This window comes from Sciurus carolinensis, chromosome 4 (assembly GCF_902686445.1).
Source record: "Sciurus carolinensis chromosome 4, mSciCar1.2, whole genome shotgun sequence".
In the NCBI taxonomy this organism is placed as follows: Eukaryota; Metazoa; Chordata; class Mammalia; order Rodentia; family Sciuridae; genus Sciurus; species Sciurus carolinensis.
This window is the reverse complement of record NC_062216.1, coordinates 134280354-134307547: the sequence shown is the minus strand read 5'-3', so window position 1 is coordinate 134307547 and position 27194 is coordinate 134280354. Positions and strand designations below refer to the sequence as shown.

The 27194-nt window shown below is 33.0% G+C and overlaps 1 protein-coding gene across 5 annotated transcripts in view; it reads left to right on the top strand.

The window, feature by feature from the left end:
- The window catches only part of Nap1l1 (nucleosome assembly protein 1 like 1), a 32049-nt gene extending 5164 nt beyond the window's left edge, over window positions 1–26885 (top strand). The window contains exons 2-16 of one of the 5 annotated variants that reach the window (XM_047549099.1): window positions 4884–4920; window positions 9674–9759; window positions 11310–11412; window positions 16848–16989; window positions 17256–17336; window positions 18068–18196; window positions 19210–19281; window positions 19989–20128; window positions 20923–21068; window positions 21164–21183; window positions 23515–23637; window positions 24430–24459; window positions 24975–25025; window positions 26027–26070; window positions 26757–26885. In XM_047549099.1, coding sequence (XP_047405055.1) covers window positions 4904–4920; window positions 9674–9759; window positions 11310–11412; window positions 16848–16989; window positions 17256–17336; window positions 18068–18196; window positions 19210–19281; window positions 19989–20128; window positions 20923–21068; window positions 21164–21183; window positions 23515–23637; window positions 24430–24459; window positions 24975–25025; window positions 26027–26062 — 1176 coding nt within the window. In that variant the 5' untranslated portion in view covers window positions 4884–4903 and the 3' untranslated portion in view covers window positions 26063–26070; window positions 26757–26885. Of the gene's footprint in view, window positions 1–4883; window positions 4921–9673; window positions 9760–11309; window positions 11413–16847; window positions 16990–17255; window positions 17337–18067; window positions 18197–19209; window positions 19282–19988; window positions 20129–20922; window positions 21069–21163; window positions 21184–23514; window positions 23638–24429; window positions 24460–24686; window positions 24783–24974; window positions 25026–26026 lie in introns of those variants that run through there. The other 4 variants (XM_047549098.1, XM_047549097.1, XM_047549100.1 and 1 more) reach the window with 4 other exon arrangements.
- Window positions 26886–27194: the final 309 nt, after the last annotated feature.

Here is a 27194-nt window from a genome sequence, read left to right as displayed (position 1 = left end):
CAGGAGTTCTGAATGAGCCTGGGGAACCTAATGGGTCCTCATCTCAAAAACAAACACAATCTTCATTTACATATATACAGATACTTTTTTCCTTAATGTATTTTAAAGTGTCCATCTGGACTCACTTGCCTTCCATGTGAACATTATTCTTAAGAGAATATTTCACTGAGAGTGCTTGGAGGTATTTTTAAGTGAAAGTATCTGCTTTATTTTCAATCTTAACAGGTTATTTTGGTTGCATATAGTATTCTAAGATCGTTAGTTATTTTCAACGTGTTCTGAATTCTTTATCTTTTGGTATCTGGTATCTAAGAGAATCCAGCTGTCAGTCCTATGCCTTTGAAATTAATCTTTTGTGTACTTTTTAGGTGACTTAAATGTCTTTGAGATATTGCCTTTTTACTTATTTATCTAAGTCTGACTTTCTTTTTTACGTACGTTGAGTAGAATTTGTAGGACTCCCTGAATCTTTGAGTTGGTGACTTTCATCAGTTCTGGAAAACTCTAGCTATTAATTTGTTCAAATACTGTATCCTATTCTCTCCTCTCCTAGAACTTGTATGAAGTCTTTTTTAATTCATACCAGGTATTGAACCCAGGGCGCTTAACCACATAGCCACATCCCCAACCGGTTGTCTTAGGACCTTGCTAAGAACTGAGGCAATCTTTGAACTTGTGATCCTCCTGCCTCAACCTTCCAAGCAGCTGGGATTACAGGTGTGAAGTCTTTTTACACTTTGTTGTATATAAAATGTCTTCTCATTTCAGTACTTCCATTCTTTGGTCTCTTGCTCTGTTTTAGAATATTTCTTCTATGCTTTCTTCTAGCTCACTTAATTCTCAGTTTTGTTTAATCTACTTCTAAGTCAACCTATTTAATTTGATGTGTTAATTTTATTTTTGGAAATTCAGTTCATTTCCAAATCTGTATAACTTTTAATACGTGGCTATTCTGTTTTTTTCTTCCTTTCTCCTTCCTTTCCAATGAACCCATAGTCTTGCATGGGCCAGTCATGCACTTGTTCCCTGAACTATACCTATAGCCCCCAATACGATATTTTTAGACTTGGTTAGACTGGTTGTTTTTTGACCTTTGTGGTTTGTTTATAGTCTAATTGACAATAGTATTTAAGTAGTACTGGTTTCTGTTGTATTCTTTTAGGTTGTTCTGGTTACCTTTGAAAATTACTTGTGTGAATCATTAGAGATATGTGATGATAGGCAGGTCCTGGTGAGTACACTGCCAAGACACTAAGCTTGGATCTTGGAGTTTGGAGCAACAGCACAGATGAAATCAGTTTGGGCCATTTGTCTAAGAAAACTGGTTTATACTCTCTGAAGACATAGCACTTTGGGTTTCTTGCTTAATTTCAGTTTACTGTAAAGATTCCCCATATTGGATAGGCTCAGAATTTTGATTTCACCATAAGATGATTAAAACCAGAGTTCACATTTGCTGATAATGGCAGTTGACCTCAGGGCAAAAGTACTTTCCTGTTTTGCCTTCAATTTTCCACTAGTAGTAATTCTGTATTATCTTATTAGTGTTTCAGTGTTGTTCTTAACACTTTATTCTGCACTTTCAATTATTTTTTATTGGCAGCATTGATCTGCATAATATAGCTTATCATTATCAGGAATGGAAGTTTTTCACAGATTTAGGATTGTAATTTTATGTTCAACAGTGTTTTATATAATGTCAACCAGATTTTTAAAAATAATGTAGGTGTTAATATAAATCCGTATTTCTCAAGTACAGTCTGATTATCCGAGAACTACCTGCCTCAGAAGCTTGGGGTAATGGTGGTTTAGAATGTAGAGTGTTTTTGGGTCTTGCTCCATTGGATCTGTTGGTTCAGAATCTAGAGATGGGATTCAGAGAATCATTTTTTTCTTTTAACTCTTAAATTTTAGGTTTACAAAAAATTTGTAGACATAGGTCAGAGAGTTTCTGTATGCCCCTTTCCCATTTTCTCCTAATATCAAATCTTAAGTTACTATGATATATTCATCAAGAATAAAATAATCTATTTTTTGACTATCATCCCAGCTAATCATTTTGCAGAACCATAGGTACAGTGGTATAATTCAAAATGGATTGGATGAAAATAGCATGTTTATTCAGCACTTACTAGGAATCAAACTCTAGTTAAATTTGGATTTGTTCCTTGAACCTTTTTTTTTTTTTTTTTTTTTTGAAATAGGATGAAAATATTTTTAAATGCTGATTAAAAATATAAAACTGTATATATGAATGTGGTATGCTCCTTGAATCTTAATAAAGTCAATTCAATGAGGGAATTTTTGGGGGGGAGCTTTTCATAGATGATGAAATGAGGCCAGCAGTTGTTTGCCTGTTGATTGCTACAAAGCTATTGTAAACGTTTACACATAATGATTTAACTATGAAATTCGGCCCACTTTTAAAAGTGTACATAAGCAATAAACCTAATTTTCCTGAATGGGCAGTTTGGAGTAAGTGTATCTAAGTAAATACCATCTTGCTGTCTTGGATCTTCTTTTATAAAAAGTTTTTTTTTTAAAGTTCAGACTCTAAATGTAATGCTAAAAAATGGACATTGAGGGTAGTTATGTGAACATGTTAAAATGGCGTAAAAATTTGAATTCGGAAATTCTGATATTTTTCCATATTTTTGACAGTAGCTAGGTTTATTAGACAGTTAATGTTTTCAACCCAGAAAATTCCAAAATATTACGGATTTAAGTAAATTTCTTTGTGCTGGAAAACCAAATAATGCAAAATGAAAAAAATAAGTTCTTACCACAGTGAATCTCTACTTTATGTACCATCACAAGCCTGGGATCTTAATTAGAACAAGATGTACTCCATGTTTGTATAAATCAGATTATACTCTATTGTCATGTATAACTGAAAAGAATAAAAATTAAAATAAGTTCTCATTTCTCATGTTTTCTTATAATAGAGTAACTACTTTTAGGTTTCTGGTGTCTTTCTAGAGAAAAGGTTTTATTTAGGTGGCTGGTGGTGTGGTTCAATCATAGTTATGTGCTTAGCATGTGGTCTGGGTTCATTTCCCCAACACCAATAAAATGTATGTAAAGGTTTTGTTTATATTATAAAAGTATGTACATGTATGAGCATACTTAATTCATATCTAAATGGGATTTTACCATATGTCTTACACCTTGCTTTGGTGTTCTTTCCATATCAGCTCTTGAGAACTGCTCCCATTTTCACTACAAAGCATTCCCTTGTATGCACAATTCCATGCTAATAAGAAGCTTATAAGTTGTGTGTATTACTCTGAAAAATAGAGTGTAGTGATTGACAAAAACACATGTAATTTCTGTAATCATGAGTCTCATCCGAAAAGTTGGGAGAGATCTTAGCTTACACTAATGTTTAATTATATACTTAAGACATCATGGGATGGAAAGAAATAGGATTTTATAGGAGTTTGTTGTTTGAACCAGTTGTTCAGGTTGGAAGAATTCTCTGAAAGATGCATAGGCTTTGTTCACCAGAGTTTTGGAAGGATCTTTAAGGTGAATATGAAAAACAAAGGCTTAGATGTTTATGGAACATTCTTATAAGTAAATAACTAAGACTGGAGATGGATATATTTAAACTTAGCTTTTGATATTCCTGTGACCAGGAATAACTGTCCATAAAAATACTAGTTCATAAGAACATAAAGCCTAGACTTAAGAATGAATATTTATTACAATTTTCCCTGCACTGAAAGAAAATTCTTAACTATTTAATAGACAATTAGAATCCACTTATGTTTCTTTGATGCCAAAGTTTCAGTATTTTTCTTAATTTTTAGCATTCATCAATAGTTTGCTACAAACATTTTACTAATTACCCAGTATCAGTGGAGAAATTTGGAAATATTTAAAACAAAAGGAAAGCATATTAAAAGTATGTACATTATGTATTATTTTTATTATATTAAAAGTAGTACATTAGGAAGAAATATTTTCTTTATAATTGAAGGACATACTAAAAGAGTAATATTCCTTAAATATTATTATTTGTCTTAAAATCAGTATCTTAAATACTCATTGTAAGTAGTAAACATTAAGCATGCTGGTTTAAGAGTAGTTCATCTTGTAAGATTTTATGGAATTAAAACTAAGACTTTAATTTTTAAAAGATAAAAACTTGGAATTCTGTCTGAATTTGGTTTAGGTTTTTTAGTAATCTGGATAACTTAACATTCAGCCATTTTTCTACCTAAATATAACACATTTACCTTAAGGGTTTTTTCTCCCCTTCTAAAGTAGTATTCTGTAAGCTTTAAACTTCTTGTTTTAGACATGCTTTAATCAGTCTTCACAATAAACTTAGATTTGGTAATGAATGTTAATTGACAGTGTATCAGCATTACTAGGAGAAGTTGTTGCTGGGGATGGTGGGAATGGTTGTTCATCAGTCATGTGAGATGAGATATACTTTAAGAGATATAGGTTTATCTGACATAATAGTTTGGGACATAGATCTTTACAATTACCATGATTGTTTAAAGGGCTGAGGTGTGATGCAGAGATTACTAAACCTTTATTTTTTTAAGATCTCTAGGAGCATAAGTACAATAGGTAGCAAATATTTTTTTTAACATGAATTTGATAAAAAATAATACTGTTAAAAGTGAAGTGGATTTGTTCTAAGATGCTAAGTAGCCTAAAAAGTTTGGCAAGAATTTACCGTTCATAATTATTGAAAGATTTTGGATAAAAGACTCTGGTACTACTTTTCTTTTTATAGCAAATATGGATTCTTTACTGATGGTGTTACTATAATAATTTTTATAGCATAGATTTTAAAAGCCTACTGTAACATTTGTTTTAAGCAGTGTCCTGAAAAAATATTTTAACACTGATGTTTCTCTCCATAGATATTTGAAGTTCTTACAACATGGCAGACATTGACAAGTAAGTGGCAGATAGTTGATTCTTTTTGAGAGATTTGACATCACTTTGTCCTGTATCATAGTTAAGTTCTGTATGAATTATGTATTATGAAAATGTATGATAATGACTAATGCTTGGTACTTGCTGTTATGAAAGTCGGGTACAGCATATCCATGAAAAAACACATTATATATAATCACTTTCATAGTAAATATTTATCAGTGTTTATTCTTAGAAAAGTGCTCAGCACTATAATAGAGCATAAATACTTGCAGAATCCATTTTTACCATGTACGTATTTCCCAAAGATTTTCCTACTTATATTGTAACGGGTACATTACAGTGTTACAAGATGTATATATATAAAAGGTAGAAACAATAGGTACAAGATATATATAAAATATATTTGTAGAATTTGAACAAAAAGACACAAGCACAAGTTAAAAATAGAACTTTATACTAGAAACCCTTTGTGCCCCTTCTAACTTGTTTTCCCACCTTTCCTCTCCAGTTATGTAAACACTATCTAGCTTTTATGTTATTTATTTCTTTGCTTTTCTTTAGAGTTTTACTACCAATAAGTTACTAATCAATATTTAGTTTTGAAGCGCTGAATAGCAAGCCAAACTTAGCTGTGTAAAACAGTGTTATCTACTGTTATTTAAAGACTTCAAGATAGGACAATAAAAAGCAAAAGAGACTAGGTCACAGTTTGACTTAAACTTTTCTGAGGCTTTTTAAGATTCCTGATCTGGAAAAGTTATAGGGTGGGGTGCCATGCACTTTGAAACATGTATACTGGGAAATAGTTTTAAGTTGTGTGGTAGGTTCCTAGTGCAAATGGATGTTTTGCAGAAATATAGTCAGGGAGAATGGAATGGGATGAGCTGCACAGTATTTGTTGCCTTTAATTTCATAGTAGTCTGCCAGTTCAGAATAGGTTAAAAAGAACACCTGAGGTGAGGAAAATGATGGAATTATCTGTTGCATAGTGGTAGGAGGAAGGTAACTTTACTTCAGAGTCAACAACATGCAAGTACACTGGAGAGTTTGGCCAATATTTTCATGTCTACATACTGTCTTTAGCATAAAAATAATAGAGGCAGCAGGCTTTTTAATGATATCATCTCTCAAAGTGATTGTGTGGAGTCATACTGCTCTCATCTGGATTTCTTAACCCTGTTTATAAGGTTGTTATTTTGGGTCTGTTTGACTGTCTTCCTGGAATTTCCTTTTCTTTCTCCTCTTAAGTATTCTATATTCTACACTGTTTCTTCTTATGGTTCTTTAGTACTTTTTTGGAAAAGTGCAGGGAAAGTAAATTATTTTGATACATGACATGGTTGAAAATGACTTTTCTACTTTATGCCTGATAGTTTTGTGTAGAATTTTAAGGTAGGAATTATTTTTCATCAGAATTTGAAGGCACTACTTCATTGGCACTTTGTTTCCAGTGTTGCTGTGTTGAAGGTTAAAGTCAATTCTTGATCATTTCCATGTGATAGATTTTTAAAATAATATTTCTGAAACCTATTATGGCTTTGGAGTTTTGAAATTTTTCCTGTTGTTTTGCCTATCTTCTCTCTTTTGTTAGACATTCAGTGATAGACCCTTTCAGTCTAGCAATTCAGTAGCTTTAGTTCTAAAAAGTATTCTTGATCTTTTTTTTTTTGGCTTGTTTCTATTTTCTCCTTCAGGTCCTGGTAGATGTCGTATGTTGAATTGGTCTTCTAATTACCTCTCGTTTTATTTTTCATCTTAGTCTCTTTGTTATTTCTGGGCAGAACTGAAGAAACCTTGTTTTTCCAGTTTTAGATTTTTAATCTATTGTATTTAGTTTCTAAGGACTCATTTGTTCTTTGTTCCTGGTTTTTTTTTTTTTTTTCAAATCATCCTGTTCCATTTCATTGATGGTTGTATCTTTTCTCTGGCTGTTTCTTTCACCTATGTAATCAATTTGCTCTTTAATTTTCTTTCACCCATTTGTTTTAGTCATAATAACGCAAAAGGTTTTCCTCAGATATGAGTTAGTATTTGGTCATTTGCTCATTAAGATTGACATTAAGTTGAGGGATTCAGGGGAGGGACAGTGGAGGGACTTTTAAAAAAAAAGTTGATTATAAAATTTGAGGGTTGGATGGGGGGCTTGTTGATTTGGAATTTTAGTGTTGGGTCATTAGAAATGGGTACTTGTTTTGAGAAGCCCCAATTTCAGAACCTCCCCCCACCCCATCAGTAGTAATTTCTCTGTCCCTAGTGTCTGGGGATAGGCCTGGCTTCCAGTCTGTTATAGTCACAACCAGTCATGTATCTTAGGTATTCTGTGTCTCCCAGTCTCAATTTAGTTTTATTTCAAAAGGTGGAACTTTTATATTTCTGCTAGGGTGGGGTAGAATATCTAAGGGTTAAACTACTTAAAAGTTTTTGCCTAATTCTCTGTTTTAGCCATCTTCAGCTTTAAGCCCTAGTTATAGGAGTGTACTGGATGCTACCAGTTCTTGTTTTTTTTGAGAACTCTGTATGTGGGTCATTCTTAGCTTTTTTACTGTTGAGATTTTTGTTCTCAGTGAAATTGATTATTGTCTGTTTTCCAGCTTCCAAACTTTTGCTGCTGTTTAGTCTTGTCTTTCTGTCTGTTAAAACCTCTTATCATAATTCTAGTGGATATTTTGGAGAATTCAGATGAATTTGTGCAATCTGCCTTCTTAACCTGGGAACCCTCAGTTTGTAAACTTTTAGAAAAATAATAAATTGTTTATGACAAGCTTGATTTCTTCCCCTATTATTTAATTTTGGATACCTGTTAGCCTTCAGTGAATGATGAGAGGGCATTTTTGTTCTTTAAACTAAGAGTCAGTGAACTTTTCTATGTAAAGGAACCAAAAGAAAATATTTTAGGCATTTTGGGGCCATGTGGTTTCTCATAAATACCCAACTCTTGTGATGTAGTGTGGAAGTGACCATGTATGATACATCAATGACTTAGTTTGTGTTTCAATAAAAATTTCATTTGTTAAAATAGTAGTGGGAGAGCCAGGCTTGATAGTTGGCTCATGCTTGTAATCTCAGCAACTTGGGAGGCTGAGGCAGGAGGATCACAGGTTCTAGGCTAGTCTTAGCAACTTAGAAAGACCCTGTCTCAAAAAAATTTACAAGACTGGGGAGATAGCTTTGTGGTAAAGTACCCCTGGGTTCAGTCCCTAGCACACATCCTACCCACCTACCCAAATAAAAGTGGGCTAAATTTGGGCATATGACATAGTTTGTGGACAACTGTTTTGTTGTTGTTTTTGTTGTGCTGGGGATTGAACCCAGGGCGTTATGCATGTAAGGCAACCACTCTACCAACTGAGCTGTACCCCCAGCTGTGGACAACTGTTTTTAAAACCTTAAGATGTGGATGTTCAGTAGATGATTGAAGATATATGGCTGCTGTATGTTAACTTTAGCTTAGCCTGTGACCCTAAACTCAAGCAAGCATACACTTAGTTTATACATCAAGACTATTTCTGCAATGTTTTACTTTATACTAAGTATAAACCTGGCACTTTTTACTAAGTAAAACAGTGTGTAAATCATCATTTCTGAGAACTGAATTCCTTTCTTTAGTTGACAAGGACCTAAATTTTGTTAGCTCAGTACCTTTCTGTACTTGTGCCTATATGAGACTTAGTATTTATTCCTGTATGAAAATTAATTTTTCAAATGCTGTTTAGACACGAAGCAACTAAATCTTTAATCCAAATGTTAAAATTCAAACTCAAAGACTTGTATGATGACCCTGTTATATTGACATAGGTACCTTTATCCCCTTTTTTAATGCTAGATATAATCTCATGTTCAGAAACTAGATTTTTGGTGATCTTCAAGACAAAAAAAGAAGGATGCTATCTTCTTACTTTCTACCTTCTCTCCTAATGGGATCCTCCTGATTTTACTCTAAGCAAGAAGTAGACTTAGAAATCTTAACAGTTCTCCATCTCTACTGTGAAGTAAAGAAAAAGGAAAAGTTCAAAGATGGTGACTACAGGCTGGTATGGTTACTCCACCAACCATCAGGGACCCAGGATCCTTCTGTTTTTCCCAAGTCCTTTATACTTACCTTGGTGGCTTTTACGTTTTCTAGGTGTTCATCATCCTGTGTGGCTGCTGGAGATGTAGCAATCAATCCATATTCTAGGGGGAAAGAAAGAAGGGAGTGAGATCAAAAAAAGGCTTCCTAGCTATCTGCCATTCTCTAAGGATTCTTCCTCAGTTCTACTCTGTCTGCTTTTTTATCTCACTGCTAAAACAGTTATATTGCCACATCTACAAAGTAGTCTAGAAAATGGTAGACTTTTACCGTAGTGTTTTGCTATCCTATATAAAATGAAGATACTCATACCAAGAAGGAAGAATGAACTCAGTGGATGATATTAGGTCAAAAGGATTTGCCACCTGAAATCACATTTCCCCAAAATTGACCAAACCACATTTTTAAAGATGAAAGTATAAACTTTGTAATTGGAAGACAGCTACGCTCACCACTATACCACCAACACTCTTCCCTAAACTTTATAATTGGTTAGATGCTTTTAAATAAAAGTTAATGTACTTCCAGTTAGTACTTAGGTATGAAGTTAGGAAACTGAATTACCTTTTGAATTTCTTATCATCTTTGAAAGAAAGCATATTGACTTAGAAAATGAATTTAAGTTTTTCTATAATTTCTTTTTTTTTTTTTTTTTTTGTAATTGGTACCTTTGAACCATGGTGTGATACTATGATATTGTAGCAAAGAACAGTCTGAACTTGATCAAGATTTGGATGATGTTGAAGAAGTAGAAGAAGAAGAAACTGGTGAAGAAACAAAAATTAAAGGTATTATTTTAAATTACTTCAGGAGCCAGTGGTTGCTGGCAGTGGTCTTCTAGAGGAGAGTAATAAGTAAAGGAAATTCCTTTTTTTAAAAAAAATTTTTTTTGGACCCAATTGTCCTTTGCCCACAAATCCATACTGCTAGCTCAGTAACTATGTTTGAGCGAGAGAGAGAGAGAATGAATGTGTGTGTGTGTATGTGTGTGAAAGAGAGAGGAAGGGAGGATGAGAGGGAGAAACAAAGGAGTTAGTAAGGAATAAATGTAATGACTCATCAAAAGTCACAGATCAAATCCTTCACTGCTTGGATAACACTTGGCATGGCTGTATCAAAGAGCTGTGTGAGTTTTATCTGAATTTAGAAATATTCTAGGTGGTGGGGTTGAGGGTTATTTTTGTTAGTGCTTCTGAACAGTATGTTTATAGAAAACATGCATACATATGTCTTTCTAAAACTCCATTCTTCCAAACAAGAAGTCTTATTAACTATAGACAAAAATCATTCAAAATTTACCTTAGCAGATAATTTTAAAAGGAGTGGTAGTAGGGAATTGTACTATTCAGGTATACCTTGTGTATCTGGGCCAAGAATATTGAAGCACCAGCTGACTCATATTTTCATTTTTAAACCAGAGATGGGAAGTAAATTGTGAAAGGATTCCAGAACTCATAGCTCTCATCTTACAATGTGTTCTTAAACAGATATGAGACCGTATCCTCAGTGGACATTTTTGATGTTTCTAAAGTGCCTTTAGTTACTACAGCTGTATGTCATCCAGAGATTGAATTAATATCAGAAGTAATTGACCTTCAGGAACATAACTGGGAAAAATTATTGTTTTTTTTCTTTTGCGGAGCTGGGGATTGAACCCAGGGCCTTGTGCTTGCAAGGCAAGCACTCTACCAACTGAGCTACATCCCCAGCCCAATTATTGGCAATTTTGTGTAATACTGTACTGATGAAGAAGAGAGATAGCAACATTATTTGTTTTGCATAAATCTAGCTTAGATTTGGATTGAGTATAATTTTTAAAACAATAATCAAATTTTGTTTGTCTTCAGTTATAGCCTTTGATTGTCTTAACTGTTAATTTGTATACACATAAGTATACGCAAAGATCAAACATGAACGTTCAGGTCATTACTCCATCTTTATCCTAGGCTGTCACTGTATTTGCAGTTTTCTGATGTGTTGTGTCAAGGACCGTCAGGAGTATTAGATAGGCATCTGGATGAAGCTTTGAGCTTCCCAAAGTACAAGGTGGGTGAAACAAGGTACTAGGAAGAGTAGGAAGAGAGAAAGGATATTTATTGTTCATAGTAGTTGTAGCAATGACCTTAAGAAATGCAGAGATCATTAGGAATCTGAGCTTTCCTGAACATTGGGTTTTCCTACAATGTGTTTTCTTTAGCTTACCCTGCCCATTTCTTCTCATTACACAAGCATTTTATGGCCAATTAGGAAAACTTCATGATTGGACTGTCCTGTTAAAAAAGCATAATACATTTTCATAAAAGCCTTCTTTCAATGCCCCTCCCCCTTTTTTTTAAAGCGCGTCAGCTGACTGTTCAGATGATGCAAAATCCTCAGATTCTTGCAGCTCTTCAAGAAAGACTTGATGGTCTGGTAGAAACACCAACAGGATACATTGAAAGGTACAAGTTCATTTTCATCCTCCTTATTTTTCTGTAATCAGCATTGCAGGTATATCTGTTTTTTAAACCATCTAAGATTTATGTATGCAATAGTGGAAACCTAATGTCTGTTGGTACTTCCTGTAGGATTATTGGAAGTTTTAGAATTTTGCTTTAGAACCACCTATTTAGAGTTTATCTTTTAGTTTGTTTTAGTTTAAGTTCACAGGAGGTATATTGATCTTAAACATTTCTGAGATGTGTTAGAGGTTTGTTAGAAATGCATAGAGTAGATTGATTTCTTGTATTTCATTAGTGACATAATTAATAATATCCTGGATATCTCATTAAACTTATAACTCAGCTTTACAATTTTAAGATCCAGTTAGATTGAATGTCTGTATGTATTACTACTAACTTCTAAATGTTTGGTTCTCCGTGGTATGTGTCCACTGTTTTTGTTTATTTGGTTTTTTCCCAAACCTTTTCCTTCAAAGGACTCCTATCTTCATCAACACAGATTCTATTGTGACAGACATCCTGTACATCTCCTCTTAAGAAATAGTGTGTATTTTCTTTGGGATGTGTACATTAATAGTGGGATCATTAGTTATGTAGGAGATGCAAACTTTTGGTATTTCTAACATGATTTCCAGAAATACTGTTTCCCATGCATGAAGATTGCTTTGTCTTTCTGTCTCTGCCAATAGTTGGCATCATCCAGATTTATAGGGCTTTTTATTTTTATTTTTTAACCAAGTTAAGAGGTATGGGCTCATTTTATTTTCTGATTTCTAATGAATTTCAAGCTTCTTTTTAAGATTGTGAGACTTGGGTTGCCCATTTGCACATTTTGTCCATTTTTCTATTGGGGTTACTGTCTTCCATGTTTTGTAGAAGTTCTTTTGTATTTTAGATGTTACTACTCCCATCTCGATTTTAGAAATTGTAAATAATATTTGTGTAATTTCTATTAACTTTTATCTTTGGAGTCCTCCATTAAACAGAAATCCTTAGTTCTTTTATTAGCAATGTCCCCTCCCCCCCCTTGGCTTATGTTTTTGAAATGTTTAGAAGTTCTTTGTAGTTCCATCTACATTTCCCATTCACTAATAGTTTTGCCTTGACATTTAGGTCTTAGAAGCCACCTTTGTATTTGGTGCCAGTAAACATTTGTGCTCACCCACCCATTTTTAGTGGGCTAGTTTTTAGAACACTAAAATCTATAAACAGTCCATTCTTTCCCTCACTTTATTTGTGTACCCATCCATCTTTATTGCTTTTCAAGTTCTTATAAACACTTGCATTTGTCTTTGAGCAGCACTTCCCTTTCATTGGTCTTTTTGTCTTTTGTTATTATCATACTTTTATAGTCATGTCTTAATATCTAGTAGAACAAGTTGCTTCCCTTAACATTCTCCTACCCCAAGAGACAATATTCCACACTCTTGTTTCATGAGCCTTTTTGTCTATTCTTTTATCATTTTCATACTTCATTATTCTGACTTTATAGTGTATCTTCCTATCTGGCAAGGCAAGTTGCTTCTTTAATCTTCCTCCATCCCCAAACACAATCATAAGATTGGCCTAATAACACCACATGTTTGACAGTAAAGTTTATGAGAGTTCTCAAAATTTTAAAAATTTATTGAACCCCTAAAATTTTGATAAGAATTACACCAAGTTTATAGATTAATAAGAGAAGTGTATCTTTAATATTGCATAGTCATATAATTGTATTTGTATCATGTTCTGGGTCTTGTCATAGTTTCACAATAGTGTTTTCATTGCAGACATTTCTGTGTATTTTAAATGTGTTGCTACCTTGAATTTTATTGTATTGTAGTTTTGGTTGACTGTTCCTGATACACAGTGGCATGCTATTGAGTTTTTTTTTTTTTTTTTTTTTTTTTTAAACGTTCATCTTACATCCAGTAACTTTACTGAATTTGCTGTAGTGATTCTGTTACCCCACCAGATTTGGCAGAAGAGCTTATCTGCAAATAATGGCAGTTTTAGCTCTAAATCTTCGACATTGGACCACACTGTATTCATCTATCCTTATGACAATGGCCAAAACTTTAAGTACTATGTTAAACATTAGGCTTACATATTGGGAATGAATATAAAAACTTCCCATAACTCTCCATTATATTCATCCTCCCCCCCATTTTTTCCCTTTTAAATTCATCACTGGTAATTGAAGCCAGGGCCCATGAACATGCTAGATAGGTACGCTACTTCTGAGCTACATCTCCAGTCTTCAATACCTATCTTTTTATTCCAGCCTTTTCTGTGTTATTCAAATGATCTTTTGAACTTTTCCCTTGAATCTGTTAAGTGAAATGTTTGTTTTGGCAGTACATATTTTGGATATCAAACGAGCCTGTCTTCTTGGAGTAAACTTAATTAATCATGTGTTACACTGCTGAATAGTTAATAATTTTGTTTTTATTCATTAGCAAAATAAGCTTGTGTGCATATGTATGCATGTGTGCATGAATGTGTATTTGTGCGTCCACAAGAAACTTCCACAAGTGTTAATATTTAACAGGTTTTGGAGTCAAGACTTCATTTGCCTAATGAATGAATGTAGCTGCAATTACTTTCTTCTGTTTTTTTTTGGCAACAACTTAGTGAAACAGGAATTCATTCTTCCTTGAACATTTGATAGAACTCTTCTAAATTGCACTTGTGCTTTTGGAGTTGGGGGATTAGACCTCCTGGGAAGTTTTGGGCCACCATTTTCTTTTAACATTTTAGTTGGTTTATTCAGGTTCTCTTTTGTGTCATTTTTGGAGTTTTATCTTCTAAATGAGTATGTATTTTATCTGGGTTTTAAATTGATTAGTGTATAGTTTATGATATACTTTGAAAGCTGTGATTAGGTTGTTTTTTTTTTTTCCCTCTCAATAATAAGATACCAATCACAGCTTTCTTTTCTTTTTTTTAAAGAAACTAACATTTCTTTTTCTATCCTGCCTTCTTGTATGAATATTTGCCTTCTTAGTAAGTTCAACTTCCTCATGCTTCTTGCAGGTTACATCATCTTTGAAGTTACCACTGACATCTCTCCCTATTTTTTAATTTACTGTACTTTTTTCTTTTTAGCATCTTCTTATACTTTTCATTGGCTATATTAGGCTGTCTTATGCTAGTTTTAAAGTTAATACATTCTATTTTAAGTTATCATAATGTCTCATAGCTTAATACCTAGGCTCATACACCCTTGTTGGTTTGTTAAATTTCTAATATCAGTACTGTTTGTAATTTTATTTTCTCTGGTTATCTTTTTTTTTTTCCAACCAACTGTAAAATTTAAGCTGGTTGACCACCTGAATCTCATATTTATATGGAATTACTTGTGTTTTTGTTTTATTTCTCAAGAATTGCCTTAATGAATATATGTGGCATACCTCCTTAAACCTGATGTTCCTGATATAATTTTTATTTTGCTTTCATATATGATTAATAATTTGGCCATAAATTTTGGATTGAAAGTTATTAAAATTTTTTTAAATTGCAGTTCATTTTTTTTCTCATACATAGTGTTTCTTATGAAACTTTGCTTTATTAGTCTGACTCCTTTTCTTTTGGTGTATTTGCTTTTTCTGTTGAACACCTTTAGAATTGTATCTTTAATAGTAATACATATTACTAATGAGTACGAATTTTCTCAAGAAAAGGGAAATTGTTATCATTTCTTCTAATATTTACCTCCTACTCTGTTATTGAGATGTTGGTACTTTTTTGTCATCCATAACTCAAGAGCCTTTCAATTTTCTTATGCTGCCTTCTGGAGGAACTTTTCAACCTCATGAACTTCAAAGTTGAATCTATCTTGTTTATCTTATTTATTGGTTATTTTTGTTATGGTATTTTTATACTTAATATTCCCAGTCACTTTGATTTCTTGGTCTTGTTTCATATTGTTAATATCTTTCTCATCTCTAAATATATTTACATCTTTGTTTAAATTCTTGATAACTGTTCAGATCTTTAGAATAAAATAGAAATTCTATTACTCATGTATAGTTATTTTAACTTTTGGGCTCAGGCACCTTGTGTATGTCAGTTACTCTAATAAATAAGCATTGGGGTCAGAAGTAGTCTGTGACAGTCTCTTAGAGTTCAAAGAGAGAGGAGATAACTTGAGTGTACTTAGAGCCTGAGACTCAAAGTTGACTGAAGATTCCAGGCAATTATTCTGGTTTGCTTTGGGGAGAAACAGTCTCCTTTGGGTCTGATCTATTATACCTACATTAGATGGGTAGAGGAGTGAGGTAGTCTACTTTGACTATGTTATCCTAGGATGCTCTGACGTTGGGCTCTTTTGAAAGGTATAGATAGGCTGAGATTGTTTCAAGGCAAGAGAAGAAACTTTAAAACATTTCTTGCAAAAATGATTTCTTCTAACCTGTCTTCACTGCTACCTACTCTAGCCATCCCGTCCCAGATTGCAGACCACCTTTTACCACTCTGCCAGTTAGATAGCCTTTGATCTTACTCAAAAGTTATTTATAGGGGGTGTGTGTGTGTGTGTATGTGCCTGTGTGCACGGGCACCTGTAATAGTTGTTTTCTTGGTGGTGGTAAAGTTTCTAGAGGCAATTTTGGGGTAGGAGAGAAAGCTTAGAAGTTCATGGTAGTTTGCCATATCGACAAAATATTGTTTATGACTTTTAATTATAAAATAGAAAGTTTATCTTTCAGTATTTTTTTTTTTTTCCCCTAATAATCTTAACTAAAGACTAGTGGGTTGAGTAAGAGAACTGTTCGATTTACAAAAATTTGTGGTTGAAAATTTTAACCTCGATTCTGGACCTGTTACATAGATTCTGTGAAAGTAGGTAAATTTTGAGTGAACATTTTTTGGGGTGGTAGAGGGGTTCATAAATTTAATCATTTTTAAAGAACTCATATCTAAGTATAACTTTAAAAAATCAGTGCCCCATGGTATATTGTGTGGTATATGAATCATTTCTCAATAAATCTGTTAAAAGTTTATTCCCTCTCTTAATAATACTATATTCTTATTTAATGTAGATCCAAATTAAATAGAGACTAAAATAGAAAGTAACGGTATATCTATCCTTTTCTTCAAAATAAATATTCTCCACTGCTTTCCCCAATTAGTATAAGTGAAATAGACGTGAGAAAAAGAAATATTCAAGTAATCATTGTTATTCATTTGAGATGCCATCAATGACAAGTCCAGCATTGAACTTGATTACAATTAAAGAGGTTGACAATATGATTTCTATTACCAATATATTTTACTTAGTTTTGTGTAGTCAAGGATCAATATATCTGTTTTGAAATTTAATTAATTTTAATACACCTTTTACGTCAAATAGGAACTTACTCATTTACTTCTTTGCTTCAGTTTCAACCTGATTAAAGAAGTGTGATTTGTGTGTTACTATGATGCTGTGTAACTGGTTTCTAACCTTTCAGCTTGCCTAGGGTAGTTAAAAGACGAGTGAATGCTCTCAAAAACCTTCAAGTTAAATGTGCACAGATAGAAGCCAAATTCTATGAGGAAGTTCATGATCTTGAAAGGAAGTATGCTGTTCTCTATCAGCCTCTATTTGATAAGGTAATAACTCTTTACTATTTTATTTAAAATTTTATACTACACGCTTTGGAAATAGAAACACTCTTAGGGGTGTGATTTAGTCTTTGTACAGCTTACTAAAATGCGTATTAGAGGTACTTGGGGAAACCATCATAGTAACAGTTAAGATTGTGGTGTATTTGTTAATTAAATCTATAAGAATCCTAAGAGAAACCACTATTTTTGAGCTTGGATGCCAGTATTTTTATGAAAGCTTCTTTTTTTTTTTTTTTTTTTTTTTTAATTAGCGATTTGAGATCATTAATGCAATTTATGAACCTACAGAAGAAGAATGTGAATGGAAACCAGATGAAGAAGAGGAAATTTCGGTTAGTACCAGCTTTCTTTTAGTGTATTTTTACAGTTGTCAGAAGTATTAGAATTGTTAGGAAATGGTTTCTTTTATAAAATGGATAGTATAGATGAGCCACTTCAACCTGGCACCAACTGTACCCAATATCATTTTTTCCTTGTATACTTACAGTATTTCAAGCTTATAGATTCAGTGTGTTCTTTTGGACTTCATGATGACAGGCAAAAGACTCTAACCATTTTTGAATTGGAAGCTTTTAAGTGACTTGCCTGCAACAGATAATGATAGAACTATGACACCAGTCTAGTGTTGTTTTGTGACCCTCCTCCTCTCTAGCATTGCTATTTTAATGTTGATTGATAAAGAGAATATAATACCTTAAGAACATTTCAAGGTAAGGCATTGAACAAGTTATTTTGTTAGTTTTTCCTGTTTATTGTGCTTGAAAGTCTTTGTTTTTCATTAAGTTTTTCATTTTTTTTTTTCCTAAAATGGTTTGCCTGGTCCTAGTGGTTCTTTGGGGAGAGGTGTGGTAGCTCTTATTTTGTTGCAGTTAAGGTTTAGAATAGATAAACAGCAGTCTTTACACAATTAAACTAGAACTTCGTTGACTAAAAGTTAACTATGGGTGATGATAGATATGTTATTTCAGAACCTAGGCACTGTCTGTAAGTTAAGGGAATGTATAAGAGCTTATCAAGAGTTCTAATCTGGGTATTCAGTAATATATAATATCACTTAATTAAGGAGGAGCTGAAAGAAAAGGCCAAGATAGAAGATGAGAAAAAAGATGAAGAAAAAGAAGATCCTAAAGGAATTCCTGAATTTTGGTTGACTGTTTTTAAGAATGTTGACTTGCTCAGTGACATGGTTCAGGTAATTTTTAATTTTAGTAAAAAAAAAAAACAGTTTATCTCAGGGTAAATCTTTGAATTTTATATTTCTCTGATGATTGTTCTCTTTGGTATTGATCGTTAAAGGTTTGCTTTTTTGAAGCAGCAATCATCTATAGAAGGAAAATTACAGTTTTGATGACTGTAATCAAATTAGAATTCATTTTCAAATATTAGATAATGAAGTGATCTCATTGATAATTGATCATTATTGATGGGCTTTCTCATGTACCTTCTTTTTTTTTTTTTTTTTTGCGGTGCTGGGGATCGAACCCAGGGCCTTGTGCTTGCAAGGCAAACACTCTACCGAGTGAGCTATCTCCCCAGCCCATGTACCTTCTTACCTTTATATTGTTTAATTTCAAGATAGCAAGTGGTAGGGAATCTTAATTGCAATTGTATTACTATCAATTTTCAGTCTGAAATTAGAACTATTTCAAGGGAAATTTGCATTTTAAAAGAATACTGTAATGGTGTTTAACTCATTCATAATTGTCTTACTCTCCGAAAAACCAATACAGATGGTACTTTTTTGGGAAATATTGCCTCAAGCATTTCTTTGGACCTCTACCATCTGTATTGTTGCACTTGTTACCATATCTTATGGTTGTTGGAAGTCACATGAAGAAACATGGTCTCAATATAATGACAGTTTATTGTGTTTCTACTTCAGCAAAATAGAAAGGAACAAGCAGCTAGAAGAGGTAGCAGTTACAATCAGGAAATATTCTTAAAGCAGACATGCCTTTAGATTTGGTTATGTTTTTTTTTAGACTGACAGCTTGTATGATGATTTGTCTGTTTAGTTACTTTCTATAGAACTATAGTATAAAGTAGCTTCAGTACAGGCCATAATCTGGAGAGTCCTGAGGTTTATGATTGTTAGGTAAAACGTTGTTGTGAAAGATAGTACATCTTAGCTATGCTTCATGTAGTAACACAACACTGACCCTGAAATGCCATCTTTCTCATTCTTACTATTATTTTAATTTGAAGGAACATGATGAACCTATTCTGAAGCACTTGAAAGATATTAAAGTGAAATTCTCAGATGCTGGCCAACCTATGGTAAAAGAACTTTGAAATATTTACAATTTTGTAACAGATGCTAACAGGTAGATAAAAGAAAGTTTTTAAAAACAGATGCCATTCAAGAGTTAGGGATGGAAGTGAGAAGGAACTGATAAGTTGTTACTCTTAATTGTTGTAAATATTTGGGTGTTGTCAATTTTTATGCTGTTGTTCTTTTCCATTCTATGAACTGCCACTTGTTTTTAAAATACAATTAATGATCCTGGATTAAAGTGGATAAAAAAATAATGGCAAGGGGACATACTATATTAAAAATCATGTGCATGAGAATTTCATAAAGTGAATGACACTTTGAGAAAAGCTTAGCTAACAACCTGTCCTAAAAATTACCAGTATTATGTCAACTTAAAACTACTGTAAGTATAGGCTGTAGATTGTTATAGTTGAGCTTTTTCTAGTGTCAAGTTCTAGTTTCATTTAAAAGCCTGCTTGGGGGGAGGTTAGAAAAAAGGGGGAATTGGTCAGTTTACTTAAGTGTACCTACCCTGTGATAGTTATAAATTGAAACTATATTTTATTTGTGCCTCATTTTGCTTTTAGCATAATTATGTTTCAGAATTAGGAAAACATTTAGAATTTTGTGTATGCTTATTAAAAACCATAGATTAAACTATTTACTTATGCACTGAAATTCACAGTGTAAGAATTAAACTAATTTTTATGCTTTTTTTTTTTTATTAAAGAGTTTTATCTTAGAATTTCACTTTGAACCCAATGAATATTTCACAAATGAAGTGTTGACAAAGACATATAGGATGAGGTCAGAACCAGATGATTCTGATCCCTTTTCTTTTGATGGACCAGAAATTATGGGCTGTACAGGGTAAGTTAATTTTCTACTTTCACAGTTTGTTTTAGTCAGCAGTTTTTTGCTGCTGTGACTCAAAGACCTGACAAGAACAACTTTAGAGGAGGAAAAGTTTATTTTAGGGCTCATGGTTTTAGAGGTCTCAGTCCCTAGAGTGTCCTCTATTCCTTGGAGCTCAGAATGAGGTAAGGATTGCAGAGGTGGGAAGTAGCTCACGTGATGATCAGGAAGCAGAGAGAGAGAGAGAGAGAGATAGTCTACTTGCCAGATACAAAATATATACCCTAAAGTCACAGTCTCAGGAACCCAGTGGACACCCCCCCCCTCATCTCCGACCACACCAGTTAATCCTGTCAGGGGATTAATTCACTTAATGGGTTAAGGCTCTCATAATCCAATCATTTCTTCTCTAAACCTTGCATTGTCTCATGTGAGCCTTTGGGGACCACCTTACATCTAAACCATAACAGTGTTTTATCTCTTTGTTGTACTTATGATTTGTGATACTTGTTATTTCTGTTGTGTGTGTTTGATAAATACATATGCATTGTTTATTGCCAGACATTTCAGTACAATGTTTTGTCCCATGTTCCTCCAATTTTCTTTGCCATGAAAACACCACACTTTTATCTTTATTATACTGTTTTTGCTAATTATATTTGAACATTTTGTTTAGAAATAAAATGTTTCTCATGCTGCTACAGAAAGCACTTAAGCCAGTTATCCTCTCTAAAATTTGATATTACAATAGAACAATCCTAAAAATCTAGTAATTGAAATTGTGCTATTTTCCCCCTTTGTTTTGTTAGGTGCCAGATAGATTGGAAAAAAGGAAAGAATGTCACTTTGAAAACTATTAAGAAGAAGCAGAAACACAAGGGACGTGGGACAGTTCGTACTGTGACCAAAACAGTTTCCAATGATTCTTTCTTTAATTTTTTTGCCCCTCCTGAAGGTAAGTAGAGGTTAATTTTGGATGCTGGTGGCTATTTTATTGCAAAATTCTTTTAGTGTCTTACTCATTTACATTTCTTTTTCTCAAATTTTCAGTTCCTGACAGTGGAGATCTGGTAAGTTGAATTTTTATTGAGTTGTTTACTACACATATATAGGAAAGTAAAGCAGTGGTCTTCAAAAGTGGCGAGTAGGATAATTGCTGCTAACATTTGTTTAGACAGTTTATATCTTTCAAGAATTACAAGTATTTCGATTAGGGATTTTAATTTTTAAAAATCCAAATGAAAGTAGAATGTATTCTATTTAATTAAATTTCTCTAGCCACATATGGTTAGGACTTGTGTTTATTGTGCTAGTGGAAATATGATTCTATATTGTGACTATATGTGACCTGTGACTAAGAACTGTGAAATGTTCCTGCCATACAGCATGATGTAATGAAAACCTCAAAGAAGTTTATACAGGCAGGGTAGGCCAGGTATGTTTTGATTTGCTTTGTTTTTGACCATGTGTTTGAATTTTAATTAATTGAGATAGTTTTAAATCATTTTATATGTATAGGAAAGTAAAGATTGTTAATTTTTGGATACTTTTGAATTGGAACACTTAGCTAAGGCATAAACCATGTTTGCAAATGGCAAAATTATTTGTCTGAAGAGTCTTAACTGGACTGCTAAAAACAATCTTTTATAGGACAAAGCATAAATATAAAGCTGTGTGAATTTTAAAAGTTTTTTTCATACATGTATATAGGGTAATAATATCTGTCTCATTCTATAGTACTTCCCATCCCCACCGCCCCACCCCTCCCCACACTCCCCTCTGTGCAATCCAGAGTTCCTTCATTCTTCCCTACCCACCTGCCACTATGGATCAGCATCCACTTATCAGAGAAAATATGCCACCTTTCGTTTTTGGGGATTGGCTTATTCACTTAGCATGATATTCTCTAGTTCCATCCATTTACCTGCAAATACCATAATTCCATTCTTCTTTAAGGCCAAGTAATATTCCATTGTGTATATGTATTATATTTCTTTATCCATTTATCTGTTGAAGGGCATCTAGGTTGGTTCCATAGTTACAGCTATTGTGAATTGAGCTGCTATAAACATTGATGTGGTTGCATCACTGAAGTATGTTCATTTTAAGTCCTTTGGGTATAAACCGAGGAATGAGATTAACTGGGTCAAATGGTGGTTCCATTCCAAGTTTTCTTAGGAATCTCCATACTGCTTTCCATATCTACAGTCCCACCAGCAATGTATGAGTGTACCTTTTTCCCCACATTCTTGCCAACACTTATTATTGCTTGTATTCTTGATAATTGCCATTCTGACTAGAGTGAGATGAAATCTTAGAGTAGTTTTGATTTGCATTTCTCTGATTGTAGCAGTGTGTGAATTTTAGTAAGGAGAACTGCTTAGGAGAATTAAGATAGAGCTTCACACTATTTTCATGTCAGTGGGCGAGTTGAAGTTTGTGTTCAAGTGCAGTTTTAGTATGTTACAAAATATTGATAGCAAAACCAGTCTTATAGTGAGGAAACCTCCATTAGTGATCCTTCATAGTCTTCCATTTCTGCCCCCACCCAGTACATTTTTGTTTAGGATGGGTTATCTTGATGACTTAATAAACTTTCTTTGAAATTCATAGAATCTATACTCATTGGTAAGTATCTGAACTTAAATGAGATCTAAGAAAAATTTTCAATAATGCCAGCCATTTCTGTGCTGTATTTTGCCATTAAATAGAAATCCTAGATTAACTTGACAGTTGGCTTATTGTCTTTATTAAGTAAGACTCTAGCTCCTCGTTTGCCATTAAGGAGACTTAAAACTGTTAGCTGCTTGGGTACTGTCTGTCCTTCAGGAAATGTTGAGTGCTGGTCTTTGGTCTCTTAATGTCCTTTTGTCATATACTTAATATTGTTACTTAGGAAAGGCTGAAATGTTCGTTTTTCAGTGTGTTTTCAGTAATATTTTCAAAGGAAAATTTAAAGTAAAAAATTTTTTTTTTTTTTTTTTTGCATTTTTTGTTTCAAGCAGAAAAAAACTAATAACCAGTTTTAAATTCTATTTACCACAACTATTCTTAGCATGAACACTGTCTGCTAACTTATTTTTCTTGTTATTAAAATCCTTTAAACCTAGCACATGTAGATAACTACTGATCTAAATACTCATAAGCTAATTTAAAATTTTAAATATTAAAGTAGTTTTTAAAAGTAGAAAATAAAGTTGAGGACATTTTTTTTAAAAATTGTGGTGCTCAGAATTGAACCTAGGACTTTATACATGCTGGGCAACTGCTTGCTGTACCACTGAACTATATCTCCAGCCTGAGGATTTCTTTATCATTTAAATTCTTGAATCTTAACATATGTCAAAGTAAGTTACAAACTTATTCTTATTTTGTGCTTTTATTTTCTTAAAAAAAAATAGGATGATGATGCTGAAGCTATTCTTGCTGCAGACTTTGAAATTGGTCACTTTTTACGGGAGCGTATAATCCCAAGATCAGTGTTATACTTCACTGGAGAAGCTATTGAAGATGATGATGATGATGTGAGTAGATATGAGTCTGGCAGTGAAATAGTTTGGTGTGGGTATGAGAGTCAGAATTAGTAGGAAATTAGGTTTAATGTTTTAAAAAGAATATATAATAATTCAAAATTAGGCTAACTGCTGATTATCCTGTAGATGTCTTTTCTTGAGTTTTTTTATTGTTTTTTTGGTACCTGGGGATTTAACCCAGGGGCGCTCTACTTCTGAGCTACATCCCAGCCCTTTTTATTATTATTTTTGAGTCAGGGTCTTGCTAAAATTCGTGAGTGGCCTCAAAATTGAAATCCTCTTGCCTCAGCCTCTCTTGAGTTTTAGAAACATTATGTTCTTGCCTCTCACAAAACATCTAGGACTTCTTTTTGTGTTTTAAGATAACATTTATTTAGGTGGTATAGAATTTTCCTCTAAGAAAATATTATACAATGCTAACAGGTAAAATTAGACTGCCCTTCAATGTTTTGGATAATTTTTTGCTAATAGGTTTTAGGGATTTTTTTTTGTGCAATGAATTCCACACTTTAGTACAGGCTAGTAATTACAGTAATAATTGTCTGATCACATGTTATTCACATAATTGCATACTGTGGTCTTTATTTTAATTTTATTAGTTGTGAGGTTATAAATAGCACTGAACTAGCGATTTCCTGCAGCTAATATATGATTAGCTTAATTATTATTCACTGTAAGAGAAAGCTCTCTCCCTTTTAGATACTGGTGTATAAAATGATGGCTGTTACTGATGATATTCTTAAATGTTCTATTCGTTCACACAATCCTGTTTTCTCTTTTCAGTATGATGAAGAAGGTGAAGAAGCGGATGAGGTAATGTTTACCAAATGAGCAAACAATTCTCTGTATTTAAGACATTGAGAAGCAAATTGAGTGACTTATGTATTTCTTTGCTATAATCATTATGTGATTTGGGATACATTTTGGAAAATATGATTTTAGAATTCTACAGCCAAACAATGTATGTATAAGGTTTCAATAAATAAATTGTAAAACTCAGCAACATTTTTTTTATTTCAAATAATTTTGTTCTGCTGCAGGGTTATCAGCTCTTTGAAGAAGTCAAAAGCTGCAGTAAACTTTTTCAACGTTGGCTGCAGTAAATCTTTTCAATAAAAGCTGTCTGGATGTCTCGAGTTGTGTTGGGAAATTTTTCATAATAGAAGCTTTCAAATTAAATTGTATTATCACCAAACTCTGTAATCATGAAAATCTGTTGACCCATAGAGTAACTTGTATTAAATTTTGTATTGAAATTTCCCTACATTATGAGCCAATTTTTCCTACTATGTACCTACTTCATGGATGCATTTTGAACTTTAATATAGGAAGGGGAAGAAGAAGGAGATGAGGAAAATGATCCAGACTATGACTCCAAGGTGAGCAAACTTAGTGCTATTTTCTATTTAATTTGTGGCAGGTTAATTTAAGAATATAAAGTTTAATTTTCTCCATTACAGTCACTAATATAAAACCCATTGTCTGTGTAACTTTTATTTTTCCCTTTTTCCAGTCCCCACTGTCATTTCATATAGTACACATAACTTCAGTGCACCTTTCCCTAAGAAACATTGTTTTTGGTTCTTGGTATTTTTTTTTATACTTTTCTGCTACATAAACCCTAACATTTTATTTTAGTTAAGACACATTATTTTGAGATTTTATTTATTTTTCAGTTTTTAGTATTAAATTTATTGTGTTTTTATATTGTTTCCCCTCCAAAGAAAATCTTATAAACAAAGGTCAATTTTAAGAGATCTGAGTACAAGAGTGCTTGGAAATTGGGGGCCAGTGCTGTTTGTTAGATTCTTCCAATCACCACTATTCTTAGTACCAGAGAATTCCAGTCTGTAATTCCTGGGAATTTAATTTGTCATATTCCACAAAATACATAGTAAATTACCAGAGCTTATTTGAAATATAGGATTTGTCTGTAGTTTGTTCATTTGCTTGATGCTATAAGGTATCCCCAGGGCACTTTAACATAAACAAGCAAGAGGCTAATTTAAAATCAAGTTAAATAGTCTGATAGGTATGAATGAATCTTAATGTGTAAATATGAATGGAATTAGTATCCTTGAACATAAAAAGGTAAAAGTAATTGGTAATATGACTAACAAATTGGTTATATTTTCAAGATTATTAGTGTGTCCTGTTGAGTTAATTCTGCAGTGTAAAATTTGGACTTTATTTTAGCATTTCAGCGATTTACTAATATTTGAAAATATAACTTTCCATAGTTGTCCTATACCTTTTTTTTTTTAAAACTGGCAAATTTTTGACAAAAGCGAGATGCTGTGATAATTCAGGTGGTTAATTACTATTTAAAAATAATAAAAGCAGGTAGAAGATAGATTGACTTGTTGTTTTCCTTTAACAGAAGGATCAAAACCCAGCAGAGTGCAAGCAGCAGTGAAGCAGGATGTATGTGGCCTTGAGGATAACCTGCACTGTAATAGCCTATACACAACTATTATTTACTTACGCCTTATGTTTTTGTATTTTCTTGGTAGACTCAGTAATTTTTTTTAAAGGAAAGGAATTGATATTTTAAAGACAAATTTGTTCTACCTAGCATTTTAACTATAGCTTTTCTGTCATATCTGTTGAATGCACAAGTTCCCTCACGCATGTTCATTCATTGCTGCAGTTTGGTTCTTCTGGAATATTTGCATCATGTAGCTATTGGAGTACAATTATAAAAATTAACAACTGTTAAATTAAAATAAATGTTTTTTGTTTGCTAATTTTTTTTCCTGAAGAACCAAAGTAGTTTTCAGCTGGTAGTAGAGTGAGTTAAGTCTGCTTGCATCGTTGTGCTTTTCATTTATTTGTTACAGAAATGCAGTGAATTTTTACTAATATAACTCATCATTTGAGGGGAAAAAAATCCCCATAACAAACATGGTTAAGAATTTCCAGTAAGACCAACCTGATAACTCTTAGGATTATTAATGGAATATAGTTAAGTATAAGGAAACCTAACTCATAATATGGTTATTGATTACCACAGGGAGGTGAATAAAACAATTTTCAGAAGGTTATTAACGTGATAAAAGTGTACTTGTAAATTTAACCTCCATTAACTAAGCATCTTTTCTTTGTGGTAGGGTCTACCTTCTGCTTTCCTGGAAAGGATGAATTTACATCATTTGCCGAGCCTATTTCAAGTTTTTTGTTTGTTTGTTTGCTTGTTTTTGTTTTTGCAGCCTAAAATAAAAATGTCAAATATAATATTAGTTCTCACAAGATAATGTCTTAATTTTGTACTAATTCAGGTTAGATCCAGAGGCTTAACTTGAATTAAGGGTTTACCTACCGTATTATTGAAGGAAAGGATGCCAACGTTGGAAAAAGTAGTAAGCAAGTGTGTGTATTGGGGGTGGGGGACCAAATTCTTAAATATGTGATACAGTTTTAAAAAGCAAAAAAGTTAAATTTCATTTCCCTGGGTTAGAACCAAAGCCCTAAGCCAATGTGGTTTATTCTAATTCTTACTGCTTAAGTCTGTCATTTACCCATGCTTCTGTTTACTTTTAAGATGGGTA